The sequence below is a fragment of the Panicum hallii genome, chromosome 1 (genome assembly GCF_002211085.1).
Source record: "Panicum hallii strain FIL2 chromosome 1, PHallii_v3.1, whole genome shotgun sequence".
Lineage (NCBI taxonomy): Eukaryota > Viridiplantae > Streptophyta > Magnoliopsida > Poales > Poaceae > Panicum > Panicum hallii.
The window spans coordinates 17,638,374-17,659,570 of record NC_038042.1 but is presented as its reverse complement, the minus strand read 5'-3'; the positions used below and the strand labels follow the sequence as shown (position 1 = coordinate 17,659,570).

General features: G+C 40.3%; 2 protein-coding genes across 3 annotated transcripts; one reads left to right on the top strand and one right to left on the bottom strand.

Moving 5' to 3' along the window:
- The first annotated feature begins 8,116 nt into the window (after positions 1–8,116).
- On the top strand, positions 8,117–13,680 carry LOC112894928 (protein DEHYDRATION-INDUCED 19 homolog 4-like). Its single transcript, XM_025962780.1, has 5 exons — positions 8,117–8,325; positions 9,038–9,171; positions 11,664–11,741; positions 11,844–12,130; positions 13,158–13,680. Exons 1-5 carry the CDS (start codon positions 8,226–8,228, stop codon positions 13,267–13,269), a joined length of 711 nt encoding a protein of 236 aa, XP_025818565.1. The 5' UTR covers positions 8,117–8,225; the 3' UTR covers positions 13,270–13,680.
- Positions 13,681–14,589: 909 nt separating this feature from the next.
- On the bottom strand, positions 14,590–18,766 carry LOC112901239 (protein MIS12 homolog). Of its 2 annotated transcripts, none has more exons than XM_025970117.1 (7): positions 18,452–18,766; positions 18,236–18,302; positions 17,357–17,476; positions 16,239–16,331; positions 16,020–16,158; positions 15,031–15,165; positions 14,590–14,915 (listed from the first exon to the last, which is right to left on the bottom strand). In XM_025970117.1, the coding sequence occupies exons 1-7, from the start codon at positions 18,571–18,573 to the stop codon at positions 14,857–14,859; spliced, it is 735 nt and encodes a 244-aa protein (XP_025825902.1). In that variant the 5' UTR covers positions 18,574–18,766; the 3' UTR covers positions 14,590–14,856. The 2 variants fall into 2 exon arrangements, with proteins under 2 accessions (XP_025825902.1, XP_025825893.1); XM_025970108.1 differs by having other exon boundaries at positions 18,440–18,763.
- Between the last annotated feature and the right edge of the window lie 2,431 nt (positions 18,767–21,197).

Here is a 21,197-nt window from a genome sequence, read left to right as displayed (position 1 = left end):
TGGCTGTAGCAGAGCGTTTGGAGGAGCTCAGGAGCTATCTTTGGTTCTGAAGTCATTATCAGGAGTCTAGGTATGAGTTCCATTGTACTTTTACTTTCCCCTAAGACTTTACCTATTTAATATAGTGATCTTTATTCCTTTCATAGATTAGTCAATCTTAATGTTATATGTGTTAGTGCGCAGTGGAATCCGGCCCGGTCTGATATACCCACGAGCCGGCGCCCTACCAGAAATTTCAAATATGCCTCACCTTCTTCCTTCTCCCACCTTTTCCCCTTTTTATAGCAATTCTTTGCCGTTGAAACCCCTCTGCCATATTCCTCAAGCACACAGCACCATTGCCACCCCACCGACCCGTTTGAGCCCATCCGAGACCAAGAGAACCACCGCAGCAGCCAGACCACCATTTTCTTCTTAATCTGGCCGCCATCATCTAGAAACTGGTAGATCAATGGTGACTCCTACCTTCCTAGGTCTGTTACCTTGCTCCAGTCATGCTAGAGCATTCAATAGCTCACGTAGATGGTATAAGGTCACTTGTCGCCTTGTTTCGTTCCTAGAGTGGCTGGAACACAGGCGCCACCGCGTTCCTAAGACGCAGCCATGGACGCCTTCGTGGAGTGTGGTGCTCCGGCCATCCAGGTGCCCAGGCAGGGAGTGCATCATGATCTAGGGGTGATGGCGAAGCTTGTGGTGCCGCATGTCACCGCCGGTGCAAGGAAAATGGCTCTTAAGCCATTATATGTGATTTTTGTGATTGATTAACAGCATACTAATGGTTTTATAAAGATATACTCCTGTAGATATTTGTAGGTTCCAAGAATGCAATAGAAGCCATCCAAATGATCAAGAAAGAAAAGACCTGCGATAAAGGAAGTCAAAACAAGCACAAAACATCATCGAAGCAACTGACCGAACCATTCAGTCTGGAAGGAGTACCGAATCAATCGGTGATCAACAGCAGCAGAAGCTGAAGGTACTGGAATGACCAGACGCCCATCAAGGGTACCACCGAATCAGTCAGTGGCCTTGGGAAGTTGAAGAACATCTCTGGAATGACCGATTCATTCTGGCATGACCATGAAAACCACCATCGAATCAGTCGGTGGCGCTGGGAGGAAGAAGGATGGCTCTAGAATGACTGATTCATTTGGTCATATCCATTGGAGCACCACCAAATCAGTCAGTGAGGCTCGTAGGGCCCGAGAGTTAGTCGCCCAACAACTGCCCTGCATAGTATCACTGATTCATTCGGTGGTAGCATTATGAGGAGACCGAATCAATCTGTCAAGGCAGATTTTCCGCTCGTTGGAGCAACGGCTAGTTTCTTTGGTTATGGTTATAAATACCCCTCCACCTGGTCATTTCAATTGTGTTAGAGCTTGGAGAAGCTATAGGCTTGGTTCCCACACACATTCAAGTGCTCTATCCACCAAGGTGCTGAAGAGAAGATTAAGGCAATTAGGAAAACTCTTAGGGCTTGATTAGTGCTAGTTTAGGCCTCTTAGCTCATTGCTTTGTGTGTTAGCCTAGAGTTAGGCGAGGTTTGCACATCTCTTTGTTATCCGTGCTTGCGCGCACCAAGAGTTGTAACGAGGATTGTAAGTCTTGCGAGACCCTTGTTGATGATCGTTAATTATAACATCGACCACCAACATCTCGGTGAATAAAGTGGGTATAAATATAATTCTATGCATTATTTTCTTTGATCCAATGAATTCCACAAGTTTTGGTGGTTTGAGATGTTTTGCAGGATTATGCTCAGAATATGCAAGAAACAACACGAGAAGGAGCAGACGCAAGAATGGTGAAACATGGACATAAGATGACAGCATTAGAAATATTTTCAAATGCCAAATTGGACATTATCGTGTTGAAGAGCTCATCGAGATGATCGAATTGGATATTTTGTTCACCCAATTCAAAGTCCGGACGCAAAATTTATACAAATCGAAAGTTCTGGGCTTATACCATGCAGAGGTAGCAGACCGGCCGGCCCCACACCTTTGCCAAGCACATTATACCTTGCCACAAGACCAATAGGGACCCCCTAATGGATTGTGACACCCTAGGTATTTAAAATGCTAAAACAAGGGTCATGAATTTAGCATCATGCATTTTAAACAAGAACAATTCAAATCATGCATCTCTTTTAGGAATACATATGCATGTATGTGTTCATATAAGGTTTCCATAAATACATTCATAACCATACATGCTCAACTTGTCATAAAAAAAGTGTAGCATAAAAACACACTCATATTTTAGTACCTTACAAAGTGTACTTCAAACACCATTTTGCAAATTCAAATTTTAAACACATGAGATGAATAGGAATTCAAATCCTAGTAGTCTTAAATTTAAAATAACTTCTAAACTAAAGCTCAAATGAACTTTGATCCAAAATGAAAGTTGTAGAGTTTCAAATTCCCTACAACTTTCATGTTAGCAGATTTCAAAGTTTTCCTGCAAACTTTTGAGAAAAATTTATTGGAACCCGGACCCTCACTCTTTCTCTCTCTTCCTTCACTCTCCTTCTCTCTATCCCTCCCCTGTTCTATCTTGTCGAGGGGCAGCGCCCGCCGGCCACCAGGCAGGCGAAACCTGCCGGCAAGGCGCACCAAAGGGCAGTGCCCCGACAGGCCCACAGCCCAATCGCCTCCCCGCCCCTAATCCACCCATGCCCGACGCGCGCACCACGCGGCCGTCGATTCCTGACGGCCGAGCCATGACACGCCAGTGATGCTGCGCCTTTGCCGCGGCCTTGTCCCGACCATGCCTCCCTCCATTGTGCCACGCCCAGCTCCACCTTCCCTCTCCACTCTCCCTCGCTCGCCTATAAAAGGTAGGCCGGCTCCCCCCTACTTGCGCCCGCCTCGCGCAGAGCTGCCACCGCCATGGCCACCGCCTAGCTCCTCCACACCGAGCCCCCGTCCCCGCACCTCCTCCATCCCAACAAACCCACTGAACCGGTTTCCCTCGCGCCCCTAAAGCTTCCCAAGCCATAGCCCCACCACTCCGGCTGCCACCATCGCCGGAGCACTGGCCGCACTACTGCCGGAGCTGCTCACTATAGGAAAATAGTGTAATTTCGTCAGCCAAAAACCGACGAAAATAGGCCTAAAGCCGTTGAAAATAGCTATTTTCATCGGCCGACCGACGAAATTAGGCAGACGGAATAAAATAGATGAAAATAGGCACTTTTTCGTCGGTTGCCGATGAAAATAAAGCTATTTTCGTCGGCTAACACAGCCGACGAAAATATGTTCACGTTTTCGTCGGCCTGAGTGGCTGACGAAAACAATGGAAATATTTTCGTCGGCTAGCCAGGCCGATGAAAATCATTGTCGTATTTTCGTCGGCTGCGAGCTTTTTGGTGTAGTGGCTGCTCTAGCGGCCCGCCCATCTTCGACCACCTCCACCCCCACCAAGGCCCTCCATAGGTTCGCCTCGACCTCCTCATGCTCCCCCACCATTTTTCAATCGCCGCCGGCGAGCCTCCTCGCTGGAATTTGACAGCCAACCATGGCAGCCCCACTCAGCAACTATATTGCAATTGTCAAGTTCTTTTTAGGTCCTTTCTGCTAGATCTAGGGACCTATCTGCGAGAACTCGAGTTAACTTTTATTTTCAAGAGACTGTCAATTGTAAAATCAATCTAAAATCATAGAAAAATCAGAATAATACACACTATAATTTGTTGTGACCCTCTTGATAAATCCTACAATATTTGCACAGAAGGATGACTAGTTACAAACTATACCTAGATCTAAAATTAATCTTGTTTTAAATAGCCCATAAATGTATCTCTTGATCTAGAATAGTACTATGGATGATTTTTGGACTGTAAGCTAGTCTCTGCTTGCTAAGACTTGTGTAAAAATCTTAAGGCCAAAAGAAGTCTCTATGAGTAGTTCTTGTTGGATCTTGTTTCATGTGCTATTTTGTTAGAGTTATTTGTTCATGCTGTACTACTGATATGTTAGGGTTAAAACTTTTATAGTAGAGTAACTTTGATGCATAAATACTATGGATAAAGTTTGGAACTTTTTACTTCTATATAACTTGCTCATATATTTTTAGTTAAGAAAAACTACATTAAATCAAAGTAACTAGTTCTAGTGCTTAGAAAAATAAGTAATTTTAACCAGAGTCTACCTTTGAGTAGATTATTATGTTGGAAAAGTTTGAGACACAGAAACTTTTTGCAACTGCCTGTAGAAATAAATCTTGATTAATGTAGATGGATCTTGATTTATTTTCTATGCTCTGTATCTTGCACATTAAAATCTGAAAAAATTACAGTAGACTCACCCTAAGTTTAGGAGTACTCACTAAAATGTTGAGTACCAGTTTTTGCATGGTTTGTTTTGTATAAATGGATCTTAATGGATCTTGATCCTAACAGTAGTTGTTTATGTATTTTTCATAATTAATCTGCTGAATGAAATGGTTGAAAATTTATAATGAGTTTGTACTTAAGTAATGTGCTCTACATAAAAATCTCAACATCAGAAACTATCTCTAGTAGTTGTTTTGTTTTTATTCCATGCTTACTTTTGAAAAATGGCCGTTTATAAAATGACAAAACCCTTCACTTACTTGATGAGTTAGTTAATCTAGATACTACTTGATAAATGACTGCCCAAGGAAAAGAAAATGAAGTGCTTTACAACTTAACTTAAGTTTTATTAAATTACAACTTTATAGTGAAATAGTTATTTATCTTGTACCATTAAAACAACTCATACATATGCATTCATATAGAATCAACGACTCTCGCTGACGGAACCTACGAGCTGGTGCCGGAGCCCGAGAGTGAGCAGTGCAAAGCTCGGATCAATCTAATTGAAGTCATCAAAGACCCTAACCAAAGTTCGGAAGAGCCCAAGGCTAGCTTTGCTCAGGAAGGCAAGCCCTAGAGCATAACCCCTACTTTTAAACTTATGCAACTTTTATTTATATATGGTATTGTACATTAAGTTTGTAGGAGTTGATTGAAACCCTAGTTGCATGATCCTAGGTACCTATGATATGAACACTAGCCTGTGTCCGTCGCTAGATTGCCATAATAGGACTCTGGTAAAAGTCGAGTGATTTTCTATCACTCGCGAGATATAGGAGTTGCTTATTTTAATTATGTTGGAATCATAAGATCGACGAACGGGGCTATGTTATGATATTCCTGTTGATGATTGAGGCCCCGTCTGTTTAGCGAAAATGCTAAGGTCCCGGTGTGTGGTAGTGGTGGTTAAGTTTTTGAACGTACTAATCACGTGTCGAGAATATGGTAATCGGTAAGCTTAAGTACCTATTTGGGCTGGCGAGTGGACTTTACCATCACCCTCTTGACGTCGTTCCCGTAGGCACATGGTGGGGTGCAAGAGCAGCCACGGCCTAGCGTCGTTGCGTGGTTTGTGGACCTCTGTACTCGAGGTGGGTGGCCCTGATCCACAACCTGGGAAGAAAGAGGAAAATTGCACATGTGACTCTAGGAATAACCAGGTGACGTGTGCTTAGGTTTTCCCTTGCAAGGTTAAGAAACTCGATTCGAATCGTCCGTTTCTCAAGGCCATTAAGACTGCTTAACCCTTTTACCACATAGAGTAAGAAGAGGAACAATGATGATGATTAATCTGGTTGGATGCTCAATTAATTATTTCCATCATGCGTGATTTGGATAGTTGCTTACCTAGAATGGTTAATCAACTAGAATTTGATACTAAAACTTGAAAGCAAGGACTCACTCTTAGATGCTTTTTGGCAAAAACAACCCTCAGCCAAAAGCATTGCATGTCTAGAAGTCGGCTAAGTATATACCACTAGTTGAGTAAATCTTGCTGAGTATTAATATACTCAGCTTTGCTTGTGGCTTTGTTTTTAGGTGAGACCTTTGAAGATATGGTTGCTAATTTGACTTGGCCGTGTACTCTTCCTCCTGGTTGGTCGGTGGAATGGGATGCATCTCCAGCCAATGATGATAACGCTGAATAATGTCATGTACGGGATTCATCATGATATCTTGTATCGTCGTTAGAACTTTCGCTTATTTTCCGTTGCACTATTAAACTCTAAAAGTACCTTGTTTTATGATTTTGAACTTTATTTGTAATAATAATTCTTGTTGAACTCTGGAATGTAAAACTTGTAGATTGTTATAATCTTTGGGTTCACCTTCGTGTGAGTTGTATGTATGCATTGTTTCCATCGAAATTCCAGTGGTTCCATCAGGATGTTACCCGACAGACTGTTATTTTACTCCATTTTAAGTGTGTGTCAGCCTAGATTGCCTCTATGGTGATGGTTAGTGCACTTAAGCCGGATTAATTCAGACGGTTCTGCCACATGGACGAACAAGCAAATACAAAGGATATGATCGCAAGGCTTCCACGAAGGATCGGCCGGCCACAACTTGGAGCGAACTCAATCAAATTCAGTGAAATCAAGTGTGGCTGATCCATGATGACCATCCACCATACAATGAAAGTTGGATGGATGGATTTTGTGGAAATCCCAGGTTGGCCGGTATTGACGGCAATAAATTCACGCCTTGTCCATCAGCTTCTCAGGAATAAATCAGAGCTTTACACTATGTTCCATACATAATTTGCTTATTTCTAACAAGTTCAACAAGTTTTGGATGAGTTGTAAATGCAGGAGCAGTTGAACCAAAAATGAGGTAGATTAGGGAAAATCCCAGGCCGATCAGCCTCCCCTGGACCAGCTAGCCTTGCACTGAACCCAAATGCCACATTAGTGATCCAGGGGTAAGGAAACACAACCATAATGCCCTCCGGATCAGTGTGGTAGGCGGCAGGTGGTGACAGCCCTGTCCATCCCTTGTAGTCCACCATGTTCAGATGTTTTCATAGCAGTAGTTGTTGTTTGCCGTTAGACTCCCCACTTACCCCTTTCTACAGTCCTTTCTCTCTCTGGCTGCCGAAGTAAGCTCTAGGTTTCAAGCAGATTTAGTCTAGTGAGGCTAGTTGTTAGTTTAGAAGTGTTTTAGGAGTCTTTCTCGCTCTTTGCCCTCCCAACTGCTTACTACTCTAAGGTTTAGAGTCTCTGCTGGCTTACTCCACTAAGTTAATTCACTAAGTTAATTGGTTGATATCTCTGGACAGCCAAATCAGGTTGAAAAGTCTAACCAAATGCACCCTCAATCTCCCAAAGATTAGGGATTACTTCTTCATTCAGGCTGATATGAACTGCAAAAGAAGGCCCTCATCTTTAGGGCTTTTTTACCCATCGGACTCACATTTTTATCTCCTACGCTTGCTTTTATAGTCCCCCTACGAGCAGCCTGGGAGAAGGGGTGCTCTTCTATCTTTTGATTAGGAAAGCTCGACCAACCGATCTCATGACGATGAGTCACTCTCGCTTACTGTGCGCGCTTTCCTTTCGCCCACATCAAGGCCTCAGTATATAAAGTCTACCGGACAAGATTCATTCAATCAACCATAAAGTAGGGAGGCATATGAGTTAGACGAGGCACGATCGTGAGTTTAAAAGAGCATCTGCGGTTGCTTATTTTGAGTGCTAATTCAACTCATAGAGAGAACCTCACTGACGCATTCAGGGCTCTGCAGTTGAAGCGTTCCGATCTCCTACTTTCCTTTATTCCTTGCCTCTGACTAGAAGCTGTCTACTTCCTTTGGCGTGAAAGCTCTGCTCCGACGCCACTCCCGCTTCCCCACTTGCATGACCAGCAAAAGAAGATTTCTTAATGGAAGGAAACATCAAAACAACGCAAAAACCGAGTGAATGTATGTCTTTTTATCCCTTTCTTTAATCGAGACCAATTCCCTCTCTTCCTACTAAAGCTCCAACTTTATATCTATCAATAAAGTTTATTGAAAAATAATTAAAATAGGAACTTCACATTCATAATTGTATATCTTTCGTGTAACTTTGATTTTGATGTAAAATTAGAAGAATGAAGTAATAAGCAGCCCAAATCCTGAATAAAAAGACAACTCTTCCGGTTTTGACTTAGTGACTTGTGACCTGTGGTCCCAACCACCACCAGGTCTCCCCTCATTTTGTTACCAACAACTGCCAAGGGGGAAAAGCGGGGAAAACACCTTCCTACATAAAAACACAATCACCATCAAATAGAAAAAAAATTAATTATTTTTTGGTTGGTGGTGCCTGCCGCCTGCCGTGTTGAGGGGGAAGAGAGGGAAAGGGGAAGAGGCCTGGAGGACGGGGAGCTTGCAGCCACCATGGATTCCGAGCTGTGGATCTCGCGCCTCATGGCCGCCAAGCGGCAGTTCGCGCTGCAGCGCGCCCAGCGCCAGCATGCCGCTCCGGCTTCCCATCACGGTACTTCCTTTTCGTTTCTTCATCCGGCATAGAAATACCCTGGCGATTGTTCCGGCGAGGAAAAAATTGTCAAGATTGGACTGTACCGTTGGCGCGGGCTCTCTATTGGATCTCGATTGACCACTTGAGAGATCGGATGTTTCCGTCCGGACCGATTAATTGCTATTAATTTGAGCGATTTTAGTTGGATTTATGTTCTCTTCGGTGACCGCGTAAGAAACGTTCGATTTGCAGCGGAAATGGATCTTAGTTTCGTTCCCTTTTGTTGCATTTGGGGGCGTAGGAACGGGCAAAAGAGACAGGAAAACGAGAGAAGATTTTGGAGATAGCTGAACTTCTACGGCTGAAAAAATTATGCTCATATAAATGAACTTCTCGTTCAGCATTTCAATTATCCTCCTTTATGTAAGAATTATTACATTTATCTAAACGGTTGGGACTAGAACTAAATTGCCTGACATGTGTTATGTTATAATCCTTTTAGTACTAGATTTATCTGAAAGTCGTAGTTTGGTCGTCATAGTTCTCAGCAATCTAGAGATGACAGGATTAAATCTCAGAAAAATACAGAATAAATCTACCTAATGTATATTTTAGGGGAACTGTATCTATGATACTTAGACACAAGACACAGAAACCATACCATTGAACTAGTGATTGGTTGGCACAATCCTAAACTCTGTTCTACATACTAATGAATTATCACTTGCAGATCGGTTCGATGATATTGAACCAGAGGATGAGGGACGCTCAGACTTCCCATGCCCTTACTGCTATGAAGATCATGATATTACATCACTTTGCACCCATTTGGAGGATGAGCATCCTTTTGAGTCTAAAGTTGTGGTAAGTTCAGTTCTTTGTATTATGTGTGCTTCTTTAATTTGGCTTGCGATATCCAATATGTTTGGAAGGAAATGTAGATTGAATGTTTACAGGACATGTAGATTGAAAGCAATTGAATCCATACTAGTGACATTCTTTGTGACATTCAAGAACTAAGAAGTATAGTTGGTCTTCCATGGCTGTGCTATAAAATATGGTCATATTTAGCTACCAGTTATTTATGCTGCATATCCATATGGTTTGTTTTGTCCATTGTTGTTGGGCACTGTATTAAGTTGGTTGTTCTAATTAATATTTGTTTAATATAATTTGAACGAAATTATATCGTAAGTGTTCACATCAGAATGTTATTTTTATTCAAATATTGCTTATCATTTTTAGATGATGAAACTAATAAGCACTGAAATAACATGGTCTTGACAATATTTTAAATCACCTGCAAGCTTACTCAAACTCAATGGATCTGAGCTCATCTGTTCGTAAACTTGATTGACTAAGAGGTGCATGTAAATACCCCATGATAACTCATCTAGATTTCTTGAGATGATGTCAAGCTTGAAACATAGTTGCGTCATTCTAGCTTAAGTTTTTAATTAGGGAATGCATATCAGTTGCTTTTAGGAACATTAGGCAATACACAAGTTGCCTCTAGGAACTTACTACCAGGCCCATGTTCATAGTTGGTAGGCAAGGGATGGTGTTTATCAAGTGTCTGAATGGCCTCCAGCAAGCACTTAGAAGTCATTCTGTACCTATGTGTATAGTCCACGAGCTTATATACTCTGTACCCTGATTTAGATTTTCCTCGTGACACCTAACCTTGAGCATAACCCCGCACCAATCTTTACAGAGCCCCACACTCACATAAATAGTTAAGTGAGTGATAGTTCAAAATAAGCACAATCAGCCATGACGTTCCGGTTTGACCTTCTAGAAAATGCTGACAATGTTTTTGGTTATTCGGCCAACTACAGCACCCTTGTTGCAGTTAACCTCTTTCTCTACATCTCTAAGCACTGCCACCACTGCACAGTATCACATAGGGGAAGTTTTGACCCGTCATGGTTTAACGTCTATAGGGGAAGTTTTGTTCAATGGCAGTTGCTAAAGTTTTAATCTGTCATACATGTTTAACATCCATGGGGAAAGTTTTGTTCAATGACAATTGCTAATTTTTAATTTCTCCCATTTTTTGCTTGGTTTTGACATACAAAATGGCTTTATGGGATTGGATACATTTCATTGCAACTAGCCAATTAGGTTATGCAAAGGGTACTTAGAGTACATAAGCACTCAGGCATTAAAGTCACAGCAAGGAAATGTGGGTATCCCAGCCAAGTTTTCCGTTCTTCTCTGTAGTATTGAAATATTCAATGAAAAAAATGGAAGATGCTGTAGGATCTTTTGAACTACTGCAAACGCATGTATGAACAATCAAGATATTAGCTTTGTCAGAGTGTCAGTTAAGGTCTTCTGAACATGGGTGGAGCTAAAACTGGTTCAAGTGCTGTAAAATCTTTGGCTGACTGCCTATCTGCTCATGAACATATAATAAGGTGCAATATCAAATATTCATTCTATGTATGAAACCTAAATTTAGTAGAGGTTTGTTATACTTGATGGTTAGCATGCATACAGTTTGTCCAAGTAATTCACATGTTAAACACACTTTTTTCCCAAGGTACAATTGCTTATTTGTTTGGTCTAGCATTCGCATAATGATATCAGACTGTTTCCTTTTAATTGGGCAAGGACTGTTTCCAATCATATAATGGAAGTAACCTTTTCTCGTTTTTCTCATTGTCTTCTAAAATTGAGCGTACCATATTATACGTGGCTTATTCTAAGTATAAACTGAAGTTTTTGCCAAACTGATGGACACAAAAGGATGGCTTCGGCTTATGTAGGGGAGTAAGTCGTAGCCTTGACACATGGTCTCTTTCCCAATTCACACACCACCATGCCTTCTACTCAAGTAAATTGGCCTATGGTGCTTTTGGCATAAGCTGCATCAGGTTTGCTCTATCGAATTGTGGTGTGCCATCAGAGCCTTTCGTCGTGGAAAAATTTCTCAAGGGCTTCTCTGCAATGGCTTATTGGTTGTCCCCTTTTATTTTCTGTGGCACGATCGAATGTGAACTAATTCTCTAGGGAATGTGCGTGTGGTGTTTGTCTGTGTGTGAGTGGTGTTGCAGTCTTCTTTAATTAAATGACACGCAGATCTCCCACGTGGTTCGAGGAAAAAATGCACCACCAGGCCTATGAGCAAGACATACATGCCCACAAGGTTGTTGGCCTTTTTGCCAAAAACTAGATTCTGTTTGAGGGGCTTATACACTATAAGTTTAGGCCAAATCATATTCTTTTTGTGGGGCTTATACACCATAGGCACAGAAGCTAGCTATTGACATTATAAACATCTCAGCCCATTTCATCCATTATATATGTAATATATTCTACAGTTTCTAACCTCACATTCATACACTCCATAGGCTTGCCCATTTTGCTCGGCCAGGATTTCGAAGGACTTGTTGGAACATATAACTCTTCAGCATGGCTACCTGTTCAAAATATCCTTTTCTTAGATGATTGTCTTTATAGGCAGTTTGCACTGGTGTTGTAGAAGTGTTTTTTGAACTGTAAGTTTCCTATGTTTCCTTAATAATGTGCACTTGCAAAGACATCACAGGTTACGTAGAGTTGCTGGTGCTGGCAGCCACACTCTCTCTTATGCTGGGAGAGATCTTCAAGAGACCTACTTAAAGGTGCTTCTTGGAAATAGCGGTCGAAGCAGCAGTACCACCAATACATCAACTTCAGTCACTGATTCACTGCTATCTTCATTAGTTTTAAATTTATCTTCATCAGAAGCAGAAGACACCTCAAAATCTTCTGCTCCTGCTGTGGCCGAAAATAGTTGGTTTAAAAGATCACTACCTTCAAAGAATTGGAAGATAAGGTACAATCCAATTCTTTTCCTGCCTCTTATCACTATTAGTTTGCTGAGTCTACTGCATGTTATGTGGCTTTTTTTCTTGGTTTCAATGTCAGGTGAAGTTTTTTAGCCTCCTTTGAATGAAAATGTGTATAGCTTAATGTTCGTTGCTAAGCCGCAAAACCTGTTTAGGTACACTTAGCTTAAAGCTGTATGAACTATCCACATTAAATTCAGTTTTGCTGTTATATGCAGGTTACAGTCAGCTTAATATCTACCTATTTAGCTCTCTACTTCTTTTTCTGATTAGACTAAGAACTTGCCTATATTGCGCTTATAGATTATGAACTAACATCTTTCGAGAAGCTCTTTTGTCATGCTGGAATCCAGTTTGGTACGTGCTGACACGGTTGACTTTGCACTAAATATGCACACTAAAACAAGATTAGTGCTGTATTTGATCTCCCATCAAGTTATATACCCGTATTTCCACCTATCATGCAAGTTCATGTAACTGTGGTGCAATTTATTCTATGCTGAATGATTTACTTATAGAAGTTCTCTGATAAGCTTGATCGGTTGATCCCCTTTTCTACATATAAGCTTAAGTTTGATCAAGCATGTCACTCCGGAGTGTAAATTTTTCAGACCTGTTTAATTGTACTGTTCTTCCATTGTGAAATGAAGTTTGCTTCATAAATCATACAACCGACATAAGTTCTACTAATTTTGAGAAACAAATGGCGCTATAATTCCTGTACCAGATCCAGCACTGCTGGCTTCATCTAGCCCTGAAGTTATGCTTTCAGACTGTAGAGGATGTCGATAAATCAAGTCAATGCATATGGCTATGGGTTGAGTAGATTATGCACTTTATCAAATGTTGTAGGCATGCTGAACAAGGTACAAGCATGGATCATAAACTTATCTCTACATAGATGAAATGCATTATTATGATGGAATTTTAAACTCCAATAGAGAGAACTGGATGATTTCCAACATCAAGTCTTCTGAGTGCTTGATGAAGTATTAATGCAATTTCTTCTTTTAGTTCTGCTGATTCCAACCTTAGTCATGAAGAGAGGGAGCAGAGGAGGCGGCAAGCTACGGTGAGATCAGCGTTTGTACAGCATATCCTTGTCACTACCCTTTTCGATGACTAGCAGAACAACAGAGATCATGCATTGAAATCATGTGGGCCTTTTGCCCACTCATTTATCTGGATGAATAATGAGCTAATCACCTCCGGACTCCGGTATCTCGAAGTTGTTCATCCAACTGAGGCTGGTACCTGATTCCATGAAGCTCGATGATAAATTGAAGACGCAGAGGGCCTCTTACCTTATATGTTATATATCGAAGCAGCTCTGAACATTTGCTTTCCAGATCAAATTCAGACTGCTAGGCTATTGGCTAGCGTTCTTATAGTAGAGTCTTGATGTTTTTTCATTGGATTTCGTTTTGTGCTGCAGAACGTGTTGTACCTTATCCTATTTATTATTACTATGGACATTTGAATGTTGTCTTTCCAACTTTGGTATATGCATATGAAATCTGTTTGACCCTTGCGTTCATTCATTTCAACAAATTCCACAGTATGTAAATGACAACTCGATTAAATCCATATGGCATTGGTACTCTGTAAACTGTATTTGTTTGTAGTGTGCTTTTTATGAGTCTGGAGGTGTAGGTTTCGTAGCATCCTAGCCTCAGAATGTGCTCTCTTTGCAAATGTCTGCCGTCATGACGATTTTCATTCGTAAATTTATGACCTCCAATATGCAACTTTGAACACTATGTTTCAGAGTAACTTGGTAATGAGTTGTTGTAAAAGTCACTATGCCATGCCATGAAAGTACATTTTTCATGACTAACCAAATAATATCCTTTCTTCAATCAATAGTCAAAGAGTATTAGGACGGACGTCATGTATTTGTAGAAGTGATCGCCTAGAATTTGGTTTCTCTGGTTGTTGGCGTATGGCCCAAATGAGGATCGACCAGGATACTGAGTAGTTGATAAGAGCATCTGTGCTCGTCCACAGATGTAGGGGACGCAATATTGCTATCTAAAAATGCAGGCAATGGGATCTTTTCCTTGCAGAGCGCGGATCCAAAGCCCCAGCGAGTTGCTTATCTTTCATATTTCTGAAAACAGACAATTGTGAAGCATTTTGCTCAGGCGCTAGGAACTGAGACTTTATGTACCTGTCGCGTGTCCATTTGATGCGACAAGTCGCCAACGTGAAACAACAGTACCGAACTGGCAAAGTGACCTTATTTACATGCGCTACAGATATCTCCACAGCGACAGGTATCAATCGGTCAGTGGTATCTGCTATATGTATCCTAGCCAACTATGCTTCAGAAAATAAATCTTAATTTCAACACTACACCTGAACTCATCCCAAATAAACTGTTGTAGAAAAACAACTCAGAATGCACCAACATCACAGCATAGCCGTTTCCAGCAGGAACCAAGAATGGCACGGCAGAAGGCACATTGAATTATCCTCAAATAAGTCTCACTAACGCACAACCTAAAATACCACATACACCACAGCTACACAACATAGCAGCCCTAACTTATCCAGGAAGTCCCACATCACCTTAACACAGTGTGAGAGAGTCAGCTAGCGAGAAGATAGCTAGACAAAGTTAAAGCAAAGCTGATACTGTAATGTGAATGTGAATGTGAATGCGACTATTAGTTGCCATCCAGATATGGCATAGGCTGCACAACACTGTAAGCTACTTGTTCTGTAAGATACTGACAATCTCTTGAATGTCTTCAGTGCATGCAGTTAAACCTGAGAGGGATAAGTTCTCAATCAGTGGCAACACATAGCAGTGGCAACACATAGTATAGCTCTATGCACGGAAGAACTCAAGAAGCCATGGGGAAAGTGGTGGCAGTACCCTTACCCAATGCTGGACGCTTATTGTCCCTCAGACCGTTCATGTTCCAAACCTGTTGATCTATCAAGCTCCCAGTCTCAGTCCTTGTCTTCTTCATACCTATTATTTTCTGCTGCAACAGTGGTATCACCTTTGCAAGATCTGCAGGTTCAGCACAGTTGCGTAGTCATACTTTTGAACCAGGGCTAACTAGATTGACTGGAGGTTGAATTGACAAATGTGTAGATGTTCTATCTAGATTAAAGGTCCATGTCAACTTTGCAATTGACCTCACTCATTCCGCAAAACAATATAGATATGTTACAAGACATTCAAATGACAGAACTGATATCCACAATTTAGGTTCGCAAGTTTTCTTGCTAAAGCTAATGCATGTGACTTCATGAAATGGCCTTATCTCACAGTGTAAAGGAACATAGTTACCATGTCTCAGTGGTCTATTTTCTTACAATGTGAAAGAACCATGTGGACGAAAAGAATACTGATTCCTTAACAATTCTAGGTCTTGTCCATAAAAAATGACACCAAGCTGCTAGGTGCAAGCATTGCGAGGAATTGCTATGTGTTATCAAATTGTCAAACAAGTTGATGAAGGGAAATCATTAACAAGGTAGTCTGTTCTCAAATAAACAAATAAATAACGTGAAGGCCTACAGTAATCATAACGTCATAACATAGCAACACTTCTCTAAGGTATGACATCCTCCTGAATTAGTATTGTCCAATAAACAACGGAGCAGTTTGAAGCTCTGATCAGAATGACAAGACAATGAATCCACAAACTCCTTACTATGTGCATATTAGTTCCAATTTTATCAAAAAGAAAAACTAATAATTTCACAAGCTAGAAATGGTGAACAACAAAAGAAAAGTGCAACTATCTCTGGAAATACTGGACAGACCTGATAAATTTAACAAGGATTGAATAATATATCGAATCTTGTACGCTTCTCTGCTTCTGTTTTTGGGTTAAACTACTGAATACAATGTCATACCTTCAAAATTTTCCTGCACGAATTTGTCTTCAAACAACTTTTGAATCTCAGCAATAGCAGAATCAAGTTTCCTTTTGTACGTAGTTTGCCTTTCTAATGAAGACATCTCTCTTTGAAGATTTTCAGATTCCTTGTTAGCCTAACGGAAAATGAGCGAAAACACTGTCAATTGTTACAGAAATCTATATATCATAAAATCATGACGACTAAGGTGCTTACACTTTCAAGTTTTCTCCTTAAGGAATCAAGTTCCACATCCAGATCTGAATCAGAAGTCCCAACTTTGTGAGACTCTTTTGCACAAGAATTATCCTGATGAAAGAAAAGACGATCATATATATATATATATAAATCCATTCTACACGCGCTTGTAGCTACTCCTACATGTGTATCTCATGATGTAGGGCGTATCTAACCCAACGAAAGGTACGTACGAGGTGTATGTGATCATACTAGACATCTGTGATGGTATATACTTTAAGTATGTGACCATACATAGAGTATATAGAGTATATGGACATACTCATTTTTATATACTAGTACTAATATATAATCATGATATATTTAAAAAATAGGGATGCTTTTAAAATTTTTCGTACATATCCCTTTAAAGTATCTTAGAATTAGTATATGAACATACTCAAAGTGATAAATGAGTACATGGATATACGCATGGTGGTATACTGATAGTGAGAGAGTAGCTACAAGCGAGTGTAGATAAAACTTGTCATATATATATATATATATATACATACTCAGCTGCATTACCATATATTGCAAGATGAGGAAATAAAGTGAATGTGAAACAAAGCATGGTTCCATTCACTTAACAAAACATGTGGAATCAAAGGCTTATTTTGTAGTTACTGCAACCAATCACAAAAATTAAGGTTAAATGATATTCCACATAGATTCATAATTTTCAAGATCAATGAAAACAATGGTATAACAATTGTTGCATTCACCAGAAATACTGGTTTCAACTTTCAACCACATCAAATTCTCCAAGTCTTTGAGAGATTGGGAGAAACTAAGTTAAAAAAAACTCCAGTATTTCAGTAGTTTAGTAAAATGTCCTATTCAATATTGAATGCGCACATCTTGGCTTTTATGACTGTACAAGAGTGTATGGGATTCTGTGGTTGAGTGTTTACACCAATAAACTCAAAACATCATATTTCTATACTATGAAACTTCATAAACAGTGTTTTTTTTGTTCACTTTCATCTATAATGAATGAGCAACTATGAACACAAATCAAATTTTGCTACAGAAGATCAATGATAAATTTGACATGTTCGAGATAAATCTGTTACTTTAGGATATAAGATACGTACATCTTCAGGCACCACAAAACCTTCAGGTATATTGAAGCAATGTTGGAAGCAGTATTTCTCCCAGTTTGACATTCTTTTATCCAGTGCATCCTTTACGACATGGCGAATGGCATTTAATCCCTACAGAGAAAACAAAGAAATACTTCTACTTATCGCAATGGTCCTGCTGGTCCATAAACGAATGAAATAAGAATTTCCGCAATTACTAATGTTGTGAAAAGCCTTTTATAAGAAAAGACGTGATAATGAATGTCAGCACAAGTAAAACAAGTTAGTGTTAAGCAAACTAATGCACATTGTGGAGTATGAAGTACACAGCTGCCTAAGACATTTGAAGCCCCAAAACAGCTAAGTGCAATGCTGCGATTGGAAGGTTAGTGCACCATATGTAGCTCATAATCTACTTAATGAAGCCATGTTTTTGTGGTCCTATCCTTCACTATACAGCTCTGTAAACAAGCAGAAACTGAAATGATGTAGCCTGTAACAGGCCAGCTAGTGGTCTCCACTACACAAGAAAAATCCAAGACAAAATAAACGTGGCCTAGTGGGAAACGAACCCTATCTGATGATATGTGGTTGTGATATGAATTCTGGTGCATAAGAAAACTTTCATACTCTGTGTTAACCATTCTGGAGTTGCATTTGGTCATTTAAAATTTCGCAGAGCAGAAATTTGTTTATCAAGACATCTTCACACATCAAGGTACTCAAAAGGTTTGTCCCATCGCATAAAAGTTCCAAAATGATCAGCGGAGTGGAATTCACAAGACAGGAACGCGAATCAACTGAGGAAAGGCAGTTAACTAACTATCCACCCCCAAATCTAATCCGCGATTTGGGCTGTATCGAATCATGTCGCCAGAGCCCGTCACTTACCCGCTGGAGCTCCGCAGCCTTCTGGTCCGCCGTGGTAGCACCGAGGACCCCCGGTGCGGCTGCTTCCCTGGAGAAGAAAAGCAACGGGAAAATGGCATGTTAAACAGGCTTGCCGGTCGGTGGCGAAGGGTTAGAGAGAATACCGAAACAAAAATGGAAATCGAGGCGGGGATTCGCGAGAGAGGGATCCGGAGGGAGCGTAACTGGAGGCAGTACTCGAAGGCCTCGGCGCTGACGTCGGCGATGATGTCGAGGACCTCGTCGACGAAAACCTGTGGGCTCAGCCCCAGCGCCGCCTCCGCCGCCGCCGCTGCGGCGCTCTCGTCGCCGTCTTCCATCGTCCCCCTCCTGATTCCCAAGTATTCTGAGCTTTTGGCTGGTGGGAGGCGGTGGATCGGAGCAGGGATGGTCGTCGGCCGCCGGCTCCCCGGTCGAGGGTTTCAAATTTCGCGCTGTTCACGGTCGCTTTCTTTTTGATGTGCCTATTATCTCGGAAGAGGAAGAAAATGGATGAGCCTCGCGGGCTGATTCTGTTGATGGGATAAATCCTATGGACACGGGCGCATGGACCCTAATCCAAGCTTTGCTTTTAGGGCCTGTTTGGAAGCCCGGTTTCAAACCCAAAACCAGTGTAAATTACAGGCCCGGAAACTTTTACAGACCAAAACGAAAAATGTTGTATTGGATGGTGTTGGGAGCTCACTAATTTTACATCCAGTTTGGACCAAAATAACTGGAAATAAGAGTGCGTTTGGACGGGATGACTATACATCATCCGTACTATAAAGTCCACGTCCATTGCCTGAAGGGTAGTTGAGCAGGCCGAAGAAGCTAATTGGACCAAACAAAATTATTTTAGCTAGCCCACCCACATACATGCGTAGGTAGGAGCGGTGCTCCAGAAAACATCCTCCATCTCTTTTTCCGTGCATGGTCGCATGCATATGCACCTCTTCCTTTATTTTCCTCTTCACTTTTCCTTTCTTTTCTTTCTCTTTTTCTTTTTACTTAATTTTCCTTTCGTATCCGCTTCATTCTTCATTTTTTTTCTTTATTTATTTTCCTCTTCTTCCCTTATCTTTTTTATTTAGTTTTCTTTGATTGAGTCCACCAATAGATTTCTTTCTCCTTTCTTTTTTCCTTTTCCTTTTGAACCCTCGTAACTTTCATCACCTTTTCTCTATATTTATTATGTATTCTTATTTTATCCTTTTCATGACCATGTAGATATTTTTAATTTTCCTATTATATTTTGTTTCCTTCTAATTTCAGTCTTTTTTCCCTTATAATTCTCTATATCCATACATACATAAATAGAGTATGAGAATATTTATATCCCAAAACATACTTCTAATTTTATCTGAAATTTTTTTCTTATTTGGAATACTTCTCTTAAATATTTTATTTAATTTGATTTGTTTGCGTGTGAATATATTTTGTTCACTCTTATAGGATAATTATACATCACACACGTGATTTAAAAACTTTTATCACCTGAAGCTTATGCTGTGCGTGTGTGTCGTGGTGAAAAAAACTGACTGATTTGTTTTCCATGCTAACTCATTTGGTACAAATATATGCTCATAGTTCTTCATGTAAAATTATTATTTGCGTGTAACTAATTTTTTTATAATTTTAAATTATTTATTTGTTTTGTAGACTAAATTGTTCGGTGTGTTAACTCATTTGTTCGGATATTTATTTTTTATTATTTATCCTATACATCAAACGTTCGTGAAGTTTAATATTTTATTCGTAGTATATTATTATTTATGCGCTATGTCTAATTTTTTGTTCGAAGAAAATAATTATTTATTCATTTTGTTAAAATATCTGTTCCAAGTAGTTGGGATTAATTATTTAGTATTTAAAAATATGCTTTTAGAAAATATTGTGCAAACATAGTCAAGTGTGGCCTTGTTTTGAAAATCTTATTATAAAAAGATAATGGTTCAACTTAAATTTAATTTTGATGCTCGGTTGGATGTTTGTAGTTTTTTAGTTTCGAATATGCATGCATGTGGATGATATCATCATAATTGTCTTCTTTTGCATGCATGAACGAAATCTCTTTCATGCTAGCTGGCAACATGCATGTACGCGTACATTATTAGGCTGATTTAGCTGGCAACTTGCATGTACGCGTACGTTATTAAGCTGACGGCCCATCTAATAATGTGCTAATTTATCATATTCGATGATAGTTCCTGCTATTGTCGCCTCTGATGACGCGTAGTCTCACCCACGTTTGGATGCAGTCCAGGGCGTGCTGTGCCCACTCCCCATCTCGCATGCGTCTCTTCAACTGCGACTGCTGCCCTTTCCTGTGTGGGTTGACAGCTGAATTAGCTTACAAACTGTTGTGCATATTGAGATCCAGATCTATTTTCTACTCTCTCAATCAACTCACCAAGATCGAATTCTGTTTGTGCGTAGAGTTCACAGATTATTTGAGATTGGATATGAAATTTGTTGAGCTTGAGCAGCAATTTCATGCTTAGTTTTGAAATTCCAACGCATCATGTAGTGGCCAAGCTCACGCTCACTATGATGCCAGCGATCATCGACATCTTCTTCAAATCACCAGTTTGAGGTTGTTTGCAAACTCAAAATAAATGGAAAAATTGGGCCAATAATGTGGATGCAGCGAAATGCACTGTGTATTCTTGAGCAGTAGAACTTACACCAGTGTGCTTGTATTCTTTTTTACCCAAACAGCTGTTTCCAACGGTGAAAAGAAACAACCGTATTCTTTGTGCACTACAATTTACACCTGTAAATCAATTACACATCAAGAAAAAAAATACTAGACTGCCAAACGGGTTACATAGTACATTTCTCACCGGTGGTTTCTTACAGGCACTTTGGCAGACAAAAGTGATCGCCATTGCTTGGCTGCAAGAGCTTATGTGTGTTTTTCATGGTCTGTCTTGGTCTTCGCCGGTATGTTTTATAGTGATTT